The sequence below is a fragment of the Galleria mellonella genome, unplaced genomic scaffold, assembly GCF_026898425.1.
Source record: "Galleria mellonella isolate WM207_F2 unplaced genomic scaffold, CSIRO_AGI_GalMel_v1 utg171, whole genome shotgun sequence".
NCBI lineage: Eukaryota > Metazoa > Arthropoda > Insecta > Lepidoptera > Pyralidae > Galleria > Galleria mellonella.
This window is the reverse complement of record NW_026442014.1, coordinates 3,400,897-3,417,866: the sequence shown is the minus strand read 5'-3', so window position 1 is coordinate 3,417,866 and position 16,970 is coordinate 3,400,897. Positions and strand designations below refer to the sequence as shown.

At 31.2% G+C, this 16,970-nt stretch overlaps 1 protein-coding gene across 2 annotated transcripts; it reads right to left on the bottom strand.

Annotated features, from left to right (window-relative positions):
* Positions 1 to 1,186: 1,186 nt before the first annotated feature.
* Positions 1,187 to 16,490, bottom strand: LOC113518440 (probable peroxisomal acyl-coenzyme A oxidase 1). Of its 2 annotated transcripts, XM_052892899.1 has the most exons (15): positions 16,278 to 16,490; positions 14,809 to 14,983; positions 14,305 to 14,428; positions 10,968 to 11,121; positions 10,352 to 10,520; positions 8,690 to 8,813; positions 8,026 to 8,270; positions 7,583 to 7,743; positions 6,563 to 6,725; positions 5,532 to 5,722; positions 5,174 to 5,326; positions 4,591 to 4,696; positions 3,918 to 4,070; positions 3,253 to 3,369; positions 1,187 to 1,414 (listed from the first exon to the last, which is right to left on the bottom strand). In XM_052892899.1, the coding sequence occupies exons 5-15, from the start codon at positions 10,448 to 10,450 to the stop codon at positions 1,268 to 1,270; spliced, it is 1,659 nt and encodes a 552-aa protein (XP_052748859.1). In that variant the 5' UTR covers positions 10,451 to 10,520; positions 10,968 to 11,121; positions 14,305 to 14,428; positions 14,809 to 14,983; positions 16,278 to 16,490; the 3' UTR covers positions 1,187 to 1,267. The 2 variants fall into 2 exon arrangements, with proteins under 2 accessions (XP_052748859.1, XP_026759161.2); XM_026903360.3 differs by lacking the exons at positions 14,305 to 14,428; positions 14,809 to 14,983; positions 16,278 to 16,490 and adding an exon at positions 13,305 to 13,536.
* Positions 16,491 to 16,970: the final 480 nt, after the last annotated feature.

Below are 16,970 nucleotides of genomic sequence, written 5' to 3'. Positions count from 1 at the left end.
TATGAGTATAAAAAACAACTCCCAGTCGTAAAGGTTTTACAAAAATTTGTTAAGTGATTTGTTTATATGTGCAACAATCATTTTGTTACAACAAAATGAACATAAACATTATATATTAATACACTATCTATCTTAAATTATATACTAATAGACATACAGACAAATCTAATTGACAAGGAGAACTAAATTTTTATTAACGGCAGCCTAATTGCTGTTAATATGACAGCTCGACCTTAACACGGTTCCCTTAAAATCAATCGTGGTTAATTTTTAGTGAATTCGTCACGATAGGCCAACTGACCTAACTATGAAGTCAGACATGATAGGTGATAATTATATCACCTATCATCCCTCACTGGTACTGCCAGCGTATATTATATGTATGTTATATGTATACTGCAGACAAGTTTACTATTTTATTCTTATTAATAAAATTAAGGGGCTATGAGAATTGTCGATGATCCCAGGCTTGCAAGCGGTATCGAACCCTTAAGTCTTAAGAGAGATTTTGCCTCACTCTGCGTGTTCTATCGCTTGTACAACGGATTGTGCTCAGAGAAATTATTCAATATGATACCTACGGCCACTTTCTATCATCGTACGGCTCGCCATCGACAGGGAGTTCACTCTCATACCCTACGTCTTAAATGGTCACGTACAACGCGGTTTCAAAGATGTTTTCTCCCACGAACACTCAGATTATGGAATGAGCTCCCTGCTGAGGTTTTCCCAAGAAACTACAGCATGGGGTACTTCAAAAGGGGGGTAAAGACGTTTCTTCAGGGTCGGCAACGCGCGCATAATACCTCAGGCGTTCATAGGCTACGGTAACCGCTTACCATCAGGTGGGCCGTATGCTTGTTTGCCACCTCAGTGGTATAAAAAAAACATGGTTGTCGTCGTTATCATAATGACAAGTTTTCAACAAAAACCAAATTACTCTTTGACGACTACTGCCCTATTAATTCCTAACCTCTCCAATTTCTGATTTATATGTATCTTAACTTGTATTAAGCACATTAACTGGATATTCAATCGCATATGGTTTGAGCTACATATCTTATTTTGCATATACAATACAATGTCATTTTACATACAAAATACAAATGTACTTGAATGCAAAATGACATTTCAATTTCACAGGTATTACAGGTATTAGTATTTACTCGTAATTAAAACAATATAATAAGTATTTATATTAATATAATATTAAACTTATATATTTTAAATGACATATTATATACAAATTCAAATAATAATAAATAAATCACAGTTTAGCTTTCTCCCAGAATGGCTTTATGTACTTGTGGAAGGAGCTGTTGACGGGCTCCGCATTGAGGGGACTCTTGAGGGCTTCCTCCATCAGGCGCTCATACACACGCCCGTCGTATGCACCTAGCGTCGAATTCAGGACCTAAATACACAAATAGAAGTACTGAGTTCGATATTACAGGAATATAAATAAATAACAATATGCATTTGCTTTTATAACTATGTCTAGATGAATTGGATCTATCAGACAAGTACATTAAAAAATTATATATATTGTTAATATATATATTTATATATATTTATATTTTAAATTAATGTTGTCTACTAAATTACAGTGATATAGACAACAATCAAGTTTTTCATACGATGAACCGTAGATAAACAATAATACTTCTTCTATGAATTAACTATTTTGAGAATTTTAATAATTTACCGACGTTACGATTACATACGACTTTATCGTGGCGATACTCGTAAGAAGAGCAAAATGTCTGCAATTGTATAGAAATACAATAGAATCTAATGAAAATATAAGCAAACAGATAATTAATCCAACCATAAGACAGTAGACTATGTTCAGTAATATTACAAATTAAAGTTCGATTGACTCAATATTACGAAAGATTATGAAAATCATTTCTGTAATAATTTCAACTTGCTTAATATATTATTATTATTACTATTGAAATAGACTATAATTTATTTATCGCAACTATATCGTGGACATGCGCAGAAATTTAAAAGTATTCCCGTACAATTACATACATTTTACTCTCCTATTATATCGTGACGGTAAAATCGTATAATGTCATGTGTCATGTAGCGGTAAATCTTAATAATTTAAGATTATGATCCACAAAGAAGCCAACTTCAATTGCGCAAAAAGTTATTTTTATTTAATAACTAAACTACTGAACTGCTTTTGATAAAATTTCTGTGGGATTAATTTCCAAATCGATTTATAACTGAGGTGATACGAAATAACAAATATAAAAAATAACAACTAAAATAAAAACCTCCTACTTTTTGAAGTTGGTTAAAACGTTCTTTGACATTCTACCTAATCATATGAATAGAATAAATACAGAATTCTGACTTATACATAATAATGCATATACTATTACAGGTTCAATTATATTACAGAAATAAACTGGAATACATTTTCTTGCACGTATTATTTAACATGACGCACACAATATAAAAAAAAAATTATGGAAATTGTATGCAGTCTACTATTTTTCCATTTTTGAACATAATACCTTCAAGTCTGCGAAGGCACAACGAGCAATCTTGTTTACTTTAATACTTCAAGGTTACAAACCAATTCAGACTAGACAAAACACAGATATATAGAGTCAACAAGTCTAAAATACATTTTAATCATTCTGCTAAACACTAGAATGTACTTGTTATGTAAATATTTGACAATCAGTAACATCCAAATATTCGTTTTTTTTTTATTTGTACTACTAATATCAGAGAGAGACTTTGTACAAAAGTCAATTGCTTGAGTACCTCTATCCCATTCGTGTTTCAACCGTAAAGCAATTGTGTTTGCATGGCTGTGTTTCGGTTTGAAGGATGGAATAATGGCATGAATTTACTGGTTACGGAAGAATAACACCTGAGTACTCAGGAATGGCAACGCATGGGGGTATCATGGGCGAAACAGTATACTCTGTTATGTCCATGGTACTGCTCATGTCTATAGGCAACGGTTACCACTTTCCATCAGGTGGGCCGTCAGCTTGTTTGCCATTCTAAGTTGTATAAAAAAAATAGACTTCAGTAGACTGCCATATGATCAGGTATCATCATTCGTTTCTTGTTGTTCTTCATTCTATTAAAACAAGCATGCATATCGTCTTTTACAGGAAATTCAAACAGAACCGATTCAATTCTGACATATTCTCTATTATTCATATCAATAACAACAAAATAAAATGAAGATTATAAATAATTAATATTATATATTGATACCTCATCTCTAAAATCGAAGCCGTCAGCGAGCCCAACAGCATTTGGTCTGATCAAAGCAAGCAACTCTTCGTATCTGATTCTCAAGGCAGCGATGTCATCTCTTGATATTGTGGAATACTGCAAATATTATGTAGTAATTAAATTTATACAATACATGATATTATAAATCTCCAGTAAACGAGAAAACTTTTTTTTTTTAAGAACGCAGTCTATGAACGTTACAATTTGCGTATAAGTAACCGGTAGCGTCTCTATTAACTAACCTATCAACAACTGAGTCAGTGAACTTTGTATATATATAAAAGGAATCGCTTCTAAAGATTATGTTGTTTATAGACAATTTCGCTACGACTAGGTTATGGGGCACACATGCCATTAAAATTGATTGTGGAATATCGTTAGTTGAAGTTGTCATCAAACACAGTTTACAAACAAATTATTTGACAAAAACAAATAGATACTAAAACACACATACACTCTTAACTGCAAACTGTTCATCCATTAGCTAGTTTTAATTGATAAAGGATGTGATGTTTTTTAGAACACTTAATCCCACTCAAGGTGAAGCCTTAAATTAATTAGTTGTTGATATACTTTTCCGTAATATAGTAAGTAAGGGGTGTTACTACATATTATAAATTACTGTAATATTGTTGTTTGCTTACCAACAAAATGTCACCTTTCTTTTCCAATGCCCAATGTACTAAATAAAGTTCAACCAACTGCTGCAAAACTCTAGATAAGTTGGGAGATAAAGTGTTCGACGCACGTTGAATCTCATTTGAAAATACTTCGCAAATTATTACCCGACAATGAGCCTGCAATTAAAATGGAGAATATCTTTATTATATTTATTAAATCATTGTTATAATAAAGTTCTTATGTGTATAATGTATATACATATACAAATGAACACATCAGTAAAATTGCACAAAGACACATCTAATTATACACATAGCTTTGTATATTCATCCTCAGCCGAGTGTTTGACGACTAGTGTATTTCAAACTAGTATTATGATGGTCAATCAGTAATATTAATAATTTCAAATTTTGGATAAGAAAAATAGTACAAAATAATTGTGACAAAATTATAATAAGACCGATATGAAATATCGCGTTCATGATTCACTGTTCATCCCAAAGTGAATAGTATAGTAGTAAATAGCATTTACTAGCATTTATTCCGCCTTTTTTACTAATTTTCTTTTAGTAAATAAAGTTAAAATAAACAAATATGGAAGTAAACTCTACTAAAATCAAACACATTTATAATTAAATATTGTCAAATCCTGACGGGATCAATATCTTATTAAATGTATTATTATTCATAACCCACCTCACTAGCTTCTACTAATTGTATCGAAGCTAGATTCCACGCTTCCTCCTGGCTTTTACCAGCACCGACATGTTTCATTGCGGTATCGTAAGCTGTTTTAATTTTTCTGAAAAACATTGAATACGAGTATTTAACAAATTGAACATATTTTGTTTATTTCTATATTATTCGTAGTATATAAATACATAGAATCGACATATGGAGAGAGGATTTATCTTGAAGACTTGAGCAATCAATTGATCATTCTCCAAATAATTACATTTCTGTCCATCATAATGGAGCACAATTTACAACGCATGCGTGCGTGCCCATGCGTTGTTACATGCGTTCTTAATATACTATTGGCAAAAGGTGCATTACATATTTAAACCCAAACATAAATATATGTTACATATTTCTTAAGATAAATGCTTAAGATAAGATACTTTTATTACCACCTAATCTTGCAATTTGCTAATAATAAAAGTATTAATAAAAAGAATATTCAAAATTGATAAGGCAGACGGTACCAGAATTCAGAAACTGTGGCTCTACAAATTAAATTAGAACGAAAATAAATATGAATGCATACAATGTTACATACCCAGCAGCAACTGCCTGAAACCCTTTTATGATTCCTTGGTTTGTATTCTCCCATCTGTAGTCAGTTGGTTTCGCAAAGTTGAGCAGGTACAAAACAGTTGGATTTAATTTTGTGTCACCTTCTAATATTTGCGTCCATGTCTTTAGCAGAAACCTATAGAAAAAATCAAATATATTTTTGTAATAATGTATTATACCCTCTATAAAATGAAAATTTTTCCTTTTGAAGATCTGCATATAAAAAAGTGAGTAAATTAATGCGAAGCTGGGGCGGAAGCGTTTATCTTTTATAAGGAGATGGGTACACAACATTAGTATATTAATGGGTGATAATAGTGATAAAAAAAACACATCATTACCTAGCTGTCTGTAATAACAGCACAGTATTTTCACCTTCATATGTCATGGCAGCAGTGGTGAGACCATAAAGCAATGGTAAGTTGGACGATTTCATATAACCGTGACCACCGCACGCCAGGCGGCACTGCTCAATGCCTGCTGTACAATCCTGAGTGCACACAGCTTTCAAGCAGCAGGATAAAGCATGTAACTGGAACATATATTTTTATTTATTTACCTAACTATATATTGACTTCGCTCCCACCTGGAAATCACCGCGGTTAACTCTTAATGAATTCGTTACGATAGGCCAACTGACATGATTTCATCCTCACATGCCATCAACCGCTAGTACCCGGATAGCGTATACCGATACCAATAGATTGGTTTAGGATACCTCTTTGATCATGATTTTAAGTTAGATAGATAGATAATTTATTTACATTACTTTCAGCACACAAATTACAATAAAAAAACATACACATAATACACAGTAAAAGAGATAAAAGAATGAAAATAAAAAAGCAACAAAACAAAAAAAAAACATAATATATAAACCAACAATTTCTTTTCCATCCTTTCCTTCATGCGTGTGCCATGTAACACAAAATGGTCACAACTCAGTTTATTGCTTTGCCCTTAAAAGAGCAAAACACTGATATTCTGTTGTGGCCAAGTGTCAGTCGCGAAATTCCTTATTAAAAATAATGATAAAAAGAAATCTACGTAAAAGTCAACCTGATAGGGAGTATTGTTAGCAATGGAGCTAGCAGTTCCCATTATTAATAATTAGGCAGGTAAAGGAATTGTTATTAATGAGGTCTAACTACCTCATCGCTAACAATTTACCCTATCAGATTGACTTTTACACAGTTACCCTTGGAAACAATCGATATACATCGAGATAGTATACTAATGGACTACAACGCTCTCATACAATGTATTTTGAAAAAAAATAATGTATCTCCATTAACTATTCTATTTATCTATAGTTCATACAAGCTTAGCTGTATAATATAATATCCACTGATTTTTATTGTTATCTAATTACCTCAGGTAACTGTTCCAAATTTCCTTCTGAAATGTTTTGAAGAACTCCCAACATTGTCTTCCAAAGCCACCGTCCTACGATCCTTAAGGCATGACCTGTGGCGATATTAATGAAAAGCTTTCGTTGCTGAGTCACATAGTCCAGAATCTGAGGTTCCGGCTCACTGCAAGATAAACATTATCTATTTTATAAAATAATTTATTTAAATTATAAAATTAATTAATTACAGACGATTGTAATATATAAATATATAATTATCAAGTATGACATAATTTTAGCTAATTTCAGGATTTACTTTTAGATATTAATTTTGATAAATAAAATAAATATAAAAAATAGCATCAATCAAGATATATTCTTAGTGCACAAATAATCTCACGTGTTTGTCTCACGTGGTGTTATTACTGATAAATATTAATAAGCTCGAGCTTATCTTGGACAATAACGGTAATTGATTGTAATAACAGCTGTAGTAGATAAAATATATACCTACTAGTGATCCCGGCTTTGCACGAGTAGGTAGAACTTTCGAAAATAATATATAGCCTATATCACTCGCTGATAATGTAGTTTTTATAGGTGAAAGAATAATTAAAGTTGTAAGCAGTTTTCAAGTTTATTTATTAAAAACAAACAATCAAATCTTTCACCTTTATGATATTGATGAGGGTATTGATATTGATAAGGGCTTGATAAGGGCTGATACCCTTAACTGATCGCTGCTGAACATGAGCCTCCTACATAACGCGCTTCCAAATAACATTAACAGATCTAAGAACTAAATACTTTAAATAGCCGGTTCGAAACGATCTCCACGTGGAGATCGAGATACGAGTGAGACGAGACAGCCTGAGCTGTGACAGTGCCCTCAGACTAAAAAATAGGAGACTCTCCATAATTCCTTCCGCAGATTGGGAGTGCCGTCTGCACTCACCCTCATTACCTACAGTTAAGCTGTAAAGACCATCTGCATCCAACACCATTAATCTAGTTAAAACAAAATCAAATCAAATATCTCACTTGGGTTTCGGCTGCGACTGATGTCGGACGGCCGAGTAGCGGACAGCAATAATTGCAGCTGCAGATAACTGCATCGCGGCGTCATTTACAATATTCACCCTCACTATAACCATAGTTCCGTACGTTAATTTATCACTCCTAGACCTTACGAATGTTCCATCCTGAAAAAAAAATTTGTAACAATAATCTTTAAGTTATTTATAAATCCACTCTATTGAACTGTCTCCTGGAAGAATCAAGGTTTATCCTTGCATTCCCTTCATGACCTATATCCTATAATTTTTATTTTTACATTTGTTGGTGGTTGTTTCAAGAACAAAATCTCATGTTTATATCCTTTCTTTTCTTAGTTAAATTTATCAAACATTTACATTCCAGGTATAATGACATCTAGTAAAAAACTACCCCGAACTTACCAACTGAAAAGTATGTTTGATACCAACCTTTTTTACTTCTGAGTTCCTCATCAACATATTCTTTCTAGGTATCCTAAAGTTTTTAAAACCAAGAAAACCATTGTTGGCAGTCTGAAAGCCCATTTTTGGACCAATCTCACCCACGTGAACTCCTGGGAGTGGCATATGGGTCTCCAGATCTCTGATTTGTACTATAAATGGTTGGATACCATGGCATTTCCCTTGGGTGTACAATTGAGCTACTACGATGCAATGGTTGACAGTATGTCCCACTGAAAATATTTAAGTTATTATATCTGTTTGTATAATAATGGGAGAAAGGCAAAACACTAATAGATAATGATAACAAATTGACATTAGTGAAATAAAAATTACCTCTGGTAAAAATCTGAATGTCTACTAGATTCAAGTTACAACATTTTTGATATGAATCTAATACCTCTAACTACTCTATTAGGGATTATTGTGAACATATTTATTTTATACTAGCTGTATCTCGCGACTTCGCACGCACAAATAAGTAAATAAACTATCCAATAGCTATATGCTAAGTTATGATATAACCTACATATGTATCAAATTTCATGCAAATCCGTTTAGTAGTTTTTGGGTGAAAATATCACAAACAACTACACATCCATCCACCATTACAAACTTTCGCATTTATTATATTAATAGGATAGGTACTTACATCCACCGGGCCACCATTTGTAAGCCGTCAGAGTGGGTGTGTTCAAGATGAACTCTTCAGTTTCAGGGTCGTACGTCGCGGTCGTCTCTAGACCTCTCAGAAATGTACCGTGCCCTAGCTCAGTCTACGAAATAGTAAGGTGTCATTAAAAAAAACATCAAGTACATAATTTTAATTTAATAATAATTGTAATAATGGCTGATAATGATGAATAATTATCAATCAATATCTCACAAAATCCTAATTAAGAAATTTCACATTTCTTGTTCGTTCGTTCTGATCTATTAATTTTTAAATATTTATATATACCTCATATTTATATATATATATATATATATATATATATATATATATATATATATATATATATATATATATATATATATATATATCACTGTGTTTTCTCTTAGTGACACTTTTATCATTAAGCTATATCAATCTTTGATAAATGAAAAGAACAAAATGACACGAACAACGACCTTACAAACATATCGCCATTTATCAACTAATCGCCTTATTACATCACCAAAATGTAGAAACTGGGTAATTATACGTTTATTATAGAAATGTCGCGTGATATCAATATATAATGTCTTATACCTATACACTGTACTGTACTTGTAGTACAAGCTCTGCTTAGTTAGAACTACATGGCGCTGTGCATATCCAGTCATATATACATACCTACACTTAAAATATTTTTTTTTAATGGATGATAATGGAATGGTAACTCGCGCTATTGGTATACACCGGCGGGGCACCAGTGAAGGATGATAGGTGAGGATGAAGTAGGTCAGTTAGCCCATCGTGACGAATTCAACAAGAATTGTTCACGATAGTTTCCAGGGGAAACCACGTGGAGGTCGACCTAATAAGACATATTGCTAGCAATGGGGCTGTCAAACTCTATTGCTAACAATCCCTTTCCCCAATACTTAAAATATTGTATTTTGTAGTATTTTTTTAACTTTGGCAAAAGCAGCATACTCGTAAATGATGTAGAAATAAAAATGTGCCGACTGAAGTGAAAACTGCACAATTACGTGTGTATTTTGCGAATCGTCCGAGGTGTCTGTTACGGTAACAGTGTTACGAGTTCAATGGTTTTTCCCTCATCTCAAAAAATGCCAACACGTATGTGTATCTATGTACGTACATACACAATATATGTATATACTTATATACAGATGTGTCGGTTACGATAACACTGTCGCGAGTCCGACGGTGTTTTCCCATCTTAAAAAATATCCAACGCGCCTAAAAAGTTTTCACTTCAAAAATCCAAAATTCACATTAGCATATGAAACTTGTATTTTAATTAGTTAATTTTAAACTTTCACGTTGTTTATACATATTTTAAATACACAATTTGAACATGAGCATTTGTCATCGCGTTAAGTCCCGATTGTGTATTTAAAATATTACATTTTAATTGTCTCAAAAATTATATAAATACAACAAGGCTTCAATAGATTTGAATACTTACCCAAATTTAAAACTTTAACACTACATTTAAATTTCATTTTTATAAGTACGTTTGACATATCGGTCCGTACTGGTCAGTAATGAGTGTATAATTTGGTTAAATCTATTTTGAATGCTGTTACTTAATCTCTGGTTGTACATTTTAAGTTATTCTTATATAAAAAAAAATATTATCACCTGTGCATAAGTTCCAATGGCTTTCATTTCCATTGCTTTTGGTAACCACTCAGCTTTCTGCTCGTCATTCATAAGACCCCAAATTGTTGCAATAAACATGGATTCATGAAGAAAGAACGGTGATATATCTTTTATTGTTGCTGGTAGGATATTGTATACATACGTAGGTCTAAAATGTGCAAGTTCACAAATAATATTATAAAATAATACAGACAAGATCGTTTAAACGTTAATAATTAAGTAATTATGCAGTTAATGGTATTATCATAAAAATGAAAGTATTGTGTAGTCATGTTACCCAGTTGTCATATAACCCTTAAAACCAGTTAAATAACTTCTCATAACCACGATGGTGAAATGTTGGTAGTGACATACGGAACCAGCCAAACAAAACATGCTTCTTATTACAAAATAGACATAATATTAACCCACGAAAACTAAATAGACAAGTGATCAAAGTTGCTTTTACAATTACAATATTAGAACTTATTTTATTTATTGATTCAATCAATTATAATACGACACCTGATTATGGGCTAAAAAGGGCTGATTGGACACATATGGAAAATACATAAAAATAGGCACAATTAAAATTTATGAACTATATATAACATACTTTTCTGGTATAAGCGGTTTGTTTTGATCGTGCCGCACACGAAGTTCCCTCAGTATACACGCTTTCCTGATAGCATTCTCATATCTCTCCTTGTGACTCAAGTAATCCTCTGGTATGTCATCTTTAAGTTCTTTGATAGCAAGCACAGTCTCTTCTGCAAAAATAAAATATTACGTATGTAATTTCTTATATAGCAGTTACAAGGTACGGAGGTTTAATACCATATTTCTCTTAGCCTAGAATACCGCTACTGACTTCTGCAAGTAAACTTAATAATGAAACTTAATTTAAACGAGAAATGAAAGAAATATAATACAATGCACCCTGAAAACTATAGGCTCTCAGTCAGCCGTAACTCCCAGGTAATAATTTTGGTAAACTTGATAAAGTCACTCTTTAATAAGTTTCATACCAAAAGGAGGTTTATATCTTTCTATAAACTGTAACAATTAAGGGTTAGCAATATGTAAAGTTTTGTTATAGATGATGATTATATAGGTATAGGTAATTTGTTCTTTCTTATAAAACCTATTGTGATTTAATATTATCAGTATAAAATAGAATCAATGCAGTCATTTAACGTTATTAAAGCGAGTATTTTACTCAATATTTATGGTCACCCTCATCATCTCAAATCCCATTAATATATAACGACCCTGTCAGTAGATAGAAGTGTATTTTTTTTTCTATATAACAATAAACAATTTTCTTTTAAATAAAAACTACAAGATTAAGAATTATAGCTTTTTCTAGTCTACTCGTAACTAGACAGCTAGACTCTACGTGTTAATATAGGAGACTCAAAATTTTATATCTTTTTTCGTCAGGTAAAATATTTAACTCCACCAATAAGAGCATTTTTTTAATGGTATTTCTGTTTGCACCTTGTAAATGTATATCTAATTGTTTTATAATGGAGACTCACTTAAAAAACATGTACCGTATACGCGAATAAAAATAAAGAATATATCGTCGCATTAGGAACTGATACTGCAATGTCATTCAGAAAACTTTATAAGTTTAAATAAACTTTGTACTTTCAATTAATGATAATTAAAGCACAAATAAAAATCGTGCTCTAGGTACCGTTTCTGATATAAAACTAATTAAGGAATGTATTATGTGATAATAATATTTAAAACAACTTCAAATTTAACAATATAAAAATATCTCCGCAGACTGCTTTACAGGTATGCAGATAAAGGATTCAATCACAGACGTAAAACCAGGTATAGATTGTTTTAAAAAAAAAATAATGAAAAGGTAAATTTTCGTTGAAATTACAACAGAAATATTATATTAATGAAATTAGTAACAAATCAAAACATTTTTTTAATTGTAATAGACAACCACAACACATATTGGTTGGACCAATAGTTCATTTGTTTACATTTTCATTGAAACAGACTATACTATTCTTAATCTATGATATTATAACATTAAATTCTATTAATGAATAAGCCAACAGAAATTTATAGTCATTGGTAACTTTATTCTCTAACCTATACTTTGATCTTCTTTCAAAATTACGAAGCTTAAATCAATAGAAGGTTTTAAATGTCGCACTGCTAAACATTATATCATGCTGAGACCGAAATAAAATAAAAAGGCAAAGCCCAAATGGCGTGTAGCCTTAAAACATTAAAAAATTGGACAGAGTTATAATATTTTGTCCGAAAAACTTTCGGGGGAAAAAGCGCTCGTCGCATCTATTGATAGAATTGGAATGCAAGGATGCAAACAACGAATAGCAGACACTGTAATCAATTCGCATCGAGATATGTCTGACCAAGATCCTGTCAGATTTATTATTATTCTTCTTTCTCTACGAATATATTTATACATAAAAAAAAATCAAAAAATTATTGTTTTATTAATAGAAATTAATCCAGAAAAAATTGAATGAGGTGTAAAAGAACGTCCATCAATTTTTTCTAATATTTTTATGTACAGATATCGTCCACTAAGAATTTTGTTATATCAGTAAGATAAATGTCTTTATTTTGGCGACTAGGGTCCATTTGTTAGTAACAATTTATTGTATATGTATAAACTGTATTACTACTATAGTAAGACATTTTTACTACAAAAATACTACAAACAGAACGAGGTTCTCAATTCAGATGTATTATTTTTTATATTTGTTACCTCATAACTCCGTCATTTAAAAACCGATTTAGAAAATTATATTTTTATCTGAAAGAATATACTTACAGATCGCTCCCATAGAAAATTGTTTCAAATCGATTCAGTAGTCTTGCTTTTATTATATATCTAAACAACTGCTTTTCTTCGTCTCAATCTTAATTAATATTATTAATATTTTCCCTTGCTTACCAAATGCTTTCCTTTCCGAAGTGATCTCTTCACCGCCGTCAACAAAGTGTATCAACTCTTTTAAATCGAAAGTGCATTTCGCACGTTCTCTCACTAAATCCACGTTCACTTTCGTTGAAGTCATATTTATTTTTATATTCTAAATAATTACGTATAAAATATATATAATATATAATATCAATATGTATTCATATAATAATTTAAAAAAATATATATAACGTCAATATTCCGTTGCATTTAATTCGGAACTGCTTTGCAATATCGTTGAGTAGACTTTATATGTTTAATTAGACTTTGTACCTTTGATTAAAGATAAGTAAAACGCGAATTTCAAGAGTAAAAATCGTATCCTATGAGTTCCGTGTCTTATTTTTTTTAATATCCCATTTTTTTGACATAAAGTACCACGCAATCACGCCTATGGCCATCCAAAACCAATTTTTAACTATAAGCAAAAACAAGTTCCTTCTTGAATATAAACTTGGAAATTAAAAGTTTTGTCATGTCACGCCATTAGTACATATATATACTAATACATATATATAATATAGTATTATTGGTGTGCTTTCCTAAATTAATTAACAAATAAAAATATAAAAAAATCGGTAACCTCGTTGTTTTCTGAAGTCGGTTAAAAATAGTAAAATAATATTACAAATAGATAAAGTCCATAGATAAAACAAAAGATAAATGAACGGATGTTATGATAGGAAGGTGACTTCAACAAAAATTTCACGGTGATGAAATCAGATGATTAATCAATGTGTATAGATTATACCACTATTATACCACTATCTTCTCGGAATTAAAAGATTCTGCTATCTTGCCTTATCCTATGACTTCATCTTACGATCCCACGCACCCACGCACTTACACGCACACACATACACACGCACACACGTACGCACGCACAAACGCACATACACACACACGCACTCACGCACACACGTTTTAATAATTAAATATGACGTCGCTTAATAAATAATATTTATTATCATACTCGCCGTGTGGTCCCAGCTGTCAATACTGGATGTATCATCAGATCGAACTCCACACAGTTCCCCCTGGAAAACATCCTGGTTAATTCTAGTGGAATTCGTCACGATGGACTAACTGTCCGTTGTCTGTAAGGTTTAATTTTATTTATATTTTCTTATTTACAATGTAAAAACTCGAAGACTACTTAACCAATTCTTTCACTTATAGAGAGCTACATAATTAACAAGTAATATAGGCCATATTCCATTTAAAAAATAGAGATCTTTACTAAAATTAATATATGAAAGTTAATACAAAATACTAATTTATCTTCCCGTACGAAGCCAGGGCGGATCATTAGAAAACTATAAAAAGTTCTGTGCAAAGAATTAATGATTCGAAATTAACGAATGAATGGATGACCATGACGAAATAAAATTTTTGATTTGGTACACAAATTACAGAAACTTATGTTTAATTCAGAATTTGAAAACACATTTCTGAATAAAAAGAAATGACATAATACCTGGACGTAAGTTCCAATGATTTCGAAGTTAAGTGCTCGAGGCAACTAGTAAGCCAGCTGTTCGAGCGTGCATTAACCCATGATTGTGCAGACAAACATCCCGAAGTAAGGGATCAACGGAGTCACTTCTTTAAAATATACGTCGGCTATCCTTCGAAAAACTGGTGAACTGAAACTGAAATCATTATAATTTTATCGCAAACTTGTAATACAAAAAAAGCGTTTTATACAGATACTAGTTTTAGCATGCAACTTCGAATGCATGGATGTTGAGTAGACAACCACTTTTAGATAACTTATTAAAATGTATTCAGTTTGGTATAAAATTTTTGTGTGATTTCGGAACTAACACATACACATAACAGAGAGACATAAATTCTAAAAATTATTATTTGTTATTGCTTATAAATTTTTCTACATACTATATACAGACATCGTCTATTTTCAATTTTATTTTGTAAGATTAGGTAATATACCTACCTATACGAGTATATGTATAACATGCTTATTTTATCTATTTGCTATACCACTACGATAAAATCGTATAATATCGCTCCACGCTACGGTAAATTATAAAAGAGCTATCTGATTAGATTATAAAAGATTTAACAGCTAATAATTATTCAACTAGAGCTCTCTTTTTCACACGCTATTAAATTAGGTTAGTAAATAAGATCACATACCCTAAAATTTAAAGTCCTGTCATAATTATCAATTCAGTTTTAGTAATTCTGACAAATACACATAAATGACTTATTTACATCATTCTCATGTCTCTCTTTAGAATTGAGATATTCTTCGGAAATCACATCCCTAGGTTGTCTGTTATTTAAAGATATATCCTACGTAACAATTTTGCATTTACTTCAAATTATCTAATAAAATTTATTAAAAGTTATTCCTAAAAATACTCATTATTAGCGACTCATCCACGCTTTACACTAGTATATAGATATATATTCTATTTTTTTTTAAATAAAATAGACACTATGTTGCTCGCTAATAATGTAGCTCTAAAAGGATAAAACAATTATTAAAATCGGTTAAGATTTTTCTGGGTTGATCCATTAGAAACAAAAATCTTTCCTCTTTATAATAATATAGTTTACATTAATAGATTTTTAATAAAGATTAATGGAGATTTTAAAGTGATAATCTTTCTAATTCGAAGTTCTTTTGTTTGTATCAATTAAGTTAGGTATTTATTTTTGTATACCCGACAATTGCGTCTCGTAAGGATTTTTTTTATGCTTCTAACCTTACCTTAGGACCTTTGATTATGCTTCTAAGAACAAATAAATCGGATAGCATCATCAAGCACACTTCAAAACAAAGCCTTTTATATTTTAATAAAACTACTCTCATATCTAAATTATTGGCATAGCATTTAGCTAGCTCCAAAGAAATAAATATGAATTCATAGTCAATATTGATAAACTTTTTTCAATTTTTTTAAAGTACTCACATACCTTTTTTCTTCCGATGTATCGTATTCTTTCACCGCCATCCAAAATATGTATAACTTCTCTTATATTGAAATTACATTTTGCTCTCTCTTTTACCAAATCAACATTTATTTCTATACTTTTCCCGGCGTGCATTTTTATTTTTATATCTTCACATGAAAACTAAACTTTAATTACTGATGAGTTCGTATGTGCTACTTTTCTGAAGTTTACTCGTAAACTAAATGAAATGTATGTACATGTATAAGTATTGAATGATAATGAAATTTAAATATTCTAAGTACTTGCGTAATTGAGGGTTATGTATAATTAAGCAGCACCTTGGTGATCTAATTTTGCCTGTTTAATCTAATTTAAATTATGAGTATAAAAAAACAACTCCCAGTCGCAAAGCTTTAACAAAAATTAATTAAGTGATTTATTTGTATGTGCAACGAAATAAAACAAAAACATTATATATTAATACACTATCTGTCTTAAAATATATATTCATATATACGTAAAATACATACAAACAAATCTAATTGGCAAGCAGGACAAAAATTATATTAACGGCGGCCTTATTGCTATCAATATACACTGAAAGGTCGAACTCTACACGGTTTGCTTAGAAACAATCGTGGTTAATTTCTAGTGAATTCGTCACGATAGGCCGACTGACCTAAGTGTGAATTTAGATACTTAGGTCATATGATA

Excerpts from the sequence above, each read along its gene's own strand:
- LOC113518440 (XM_026903360.3), bottom strand. The coding sequence starts at position 13,428 with ATGACTTCAACGAAAGTGAACGTGGATTTAGTGAGAGAACGTGCGAAA. Across the intron at positions 6,726-7,582 it reads CAGTCGCAGCCGAAACCCAA|TGAGCCGGAACCTCAGATTC; the intron begins GTGAGATATTTG and ends TTTATCTTGCAG. Across the intron at positions 1,415-3,252 it reads GCTTCGATTTTAGAGATGAG|GTCCTGAATTCGACGCTAGG; the intron begins GTATCAATATAT and ends TTGTGTATTTAG.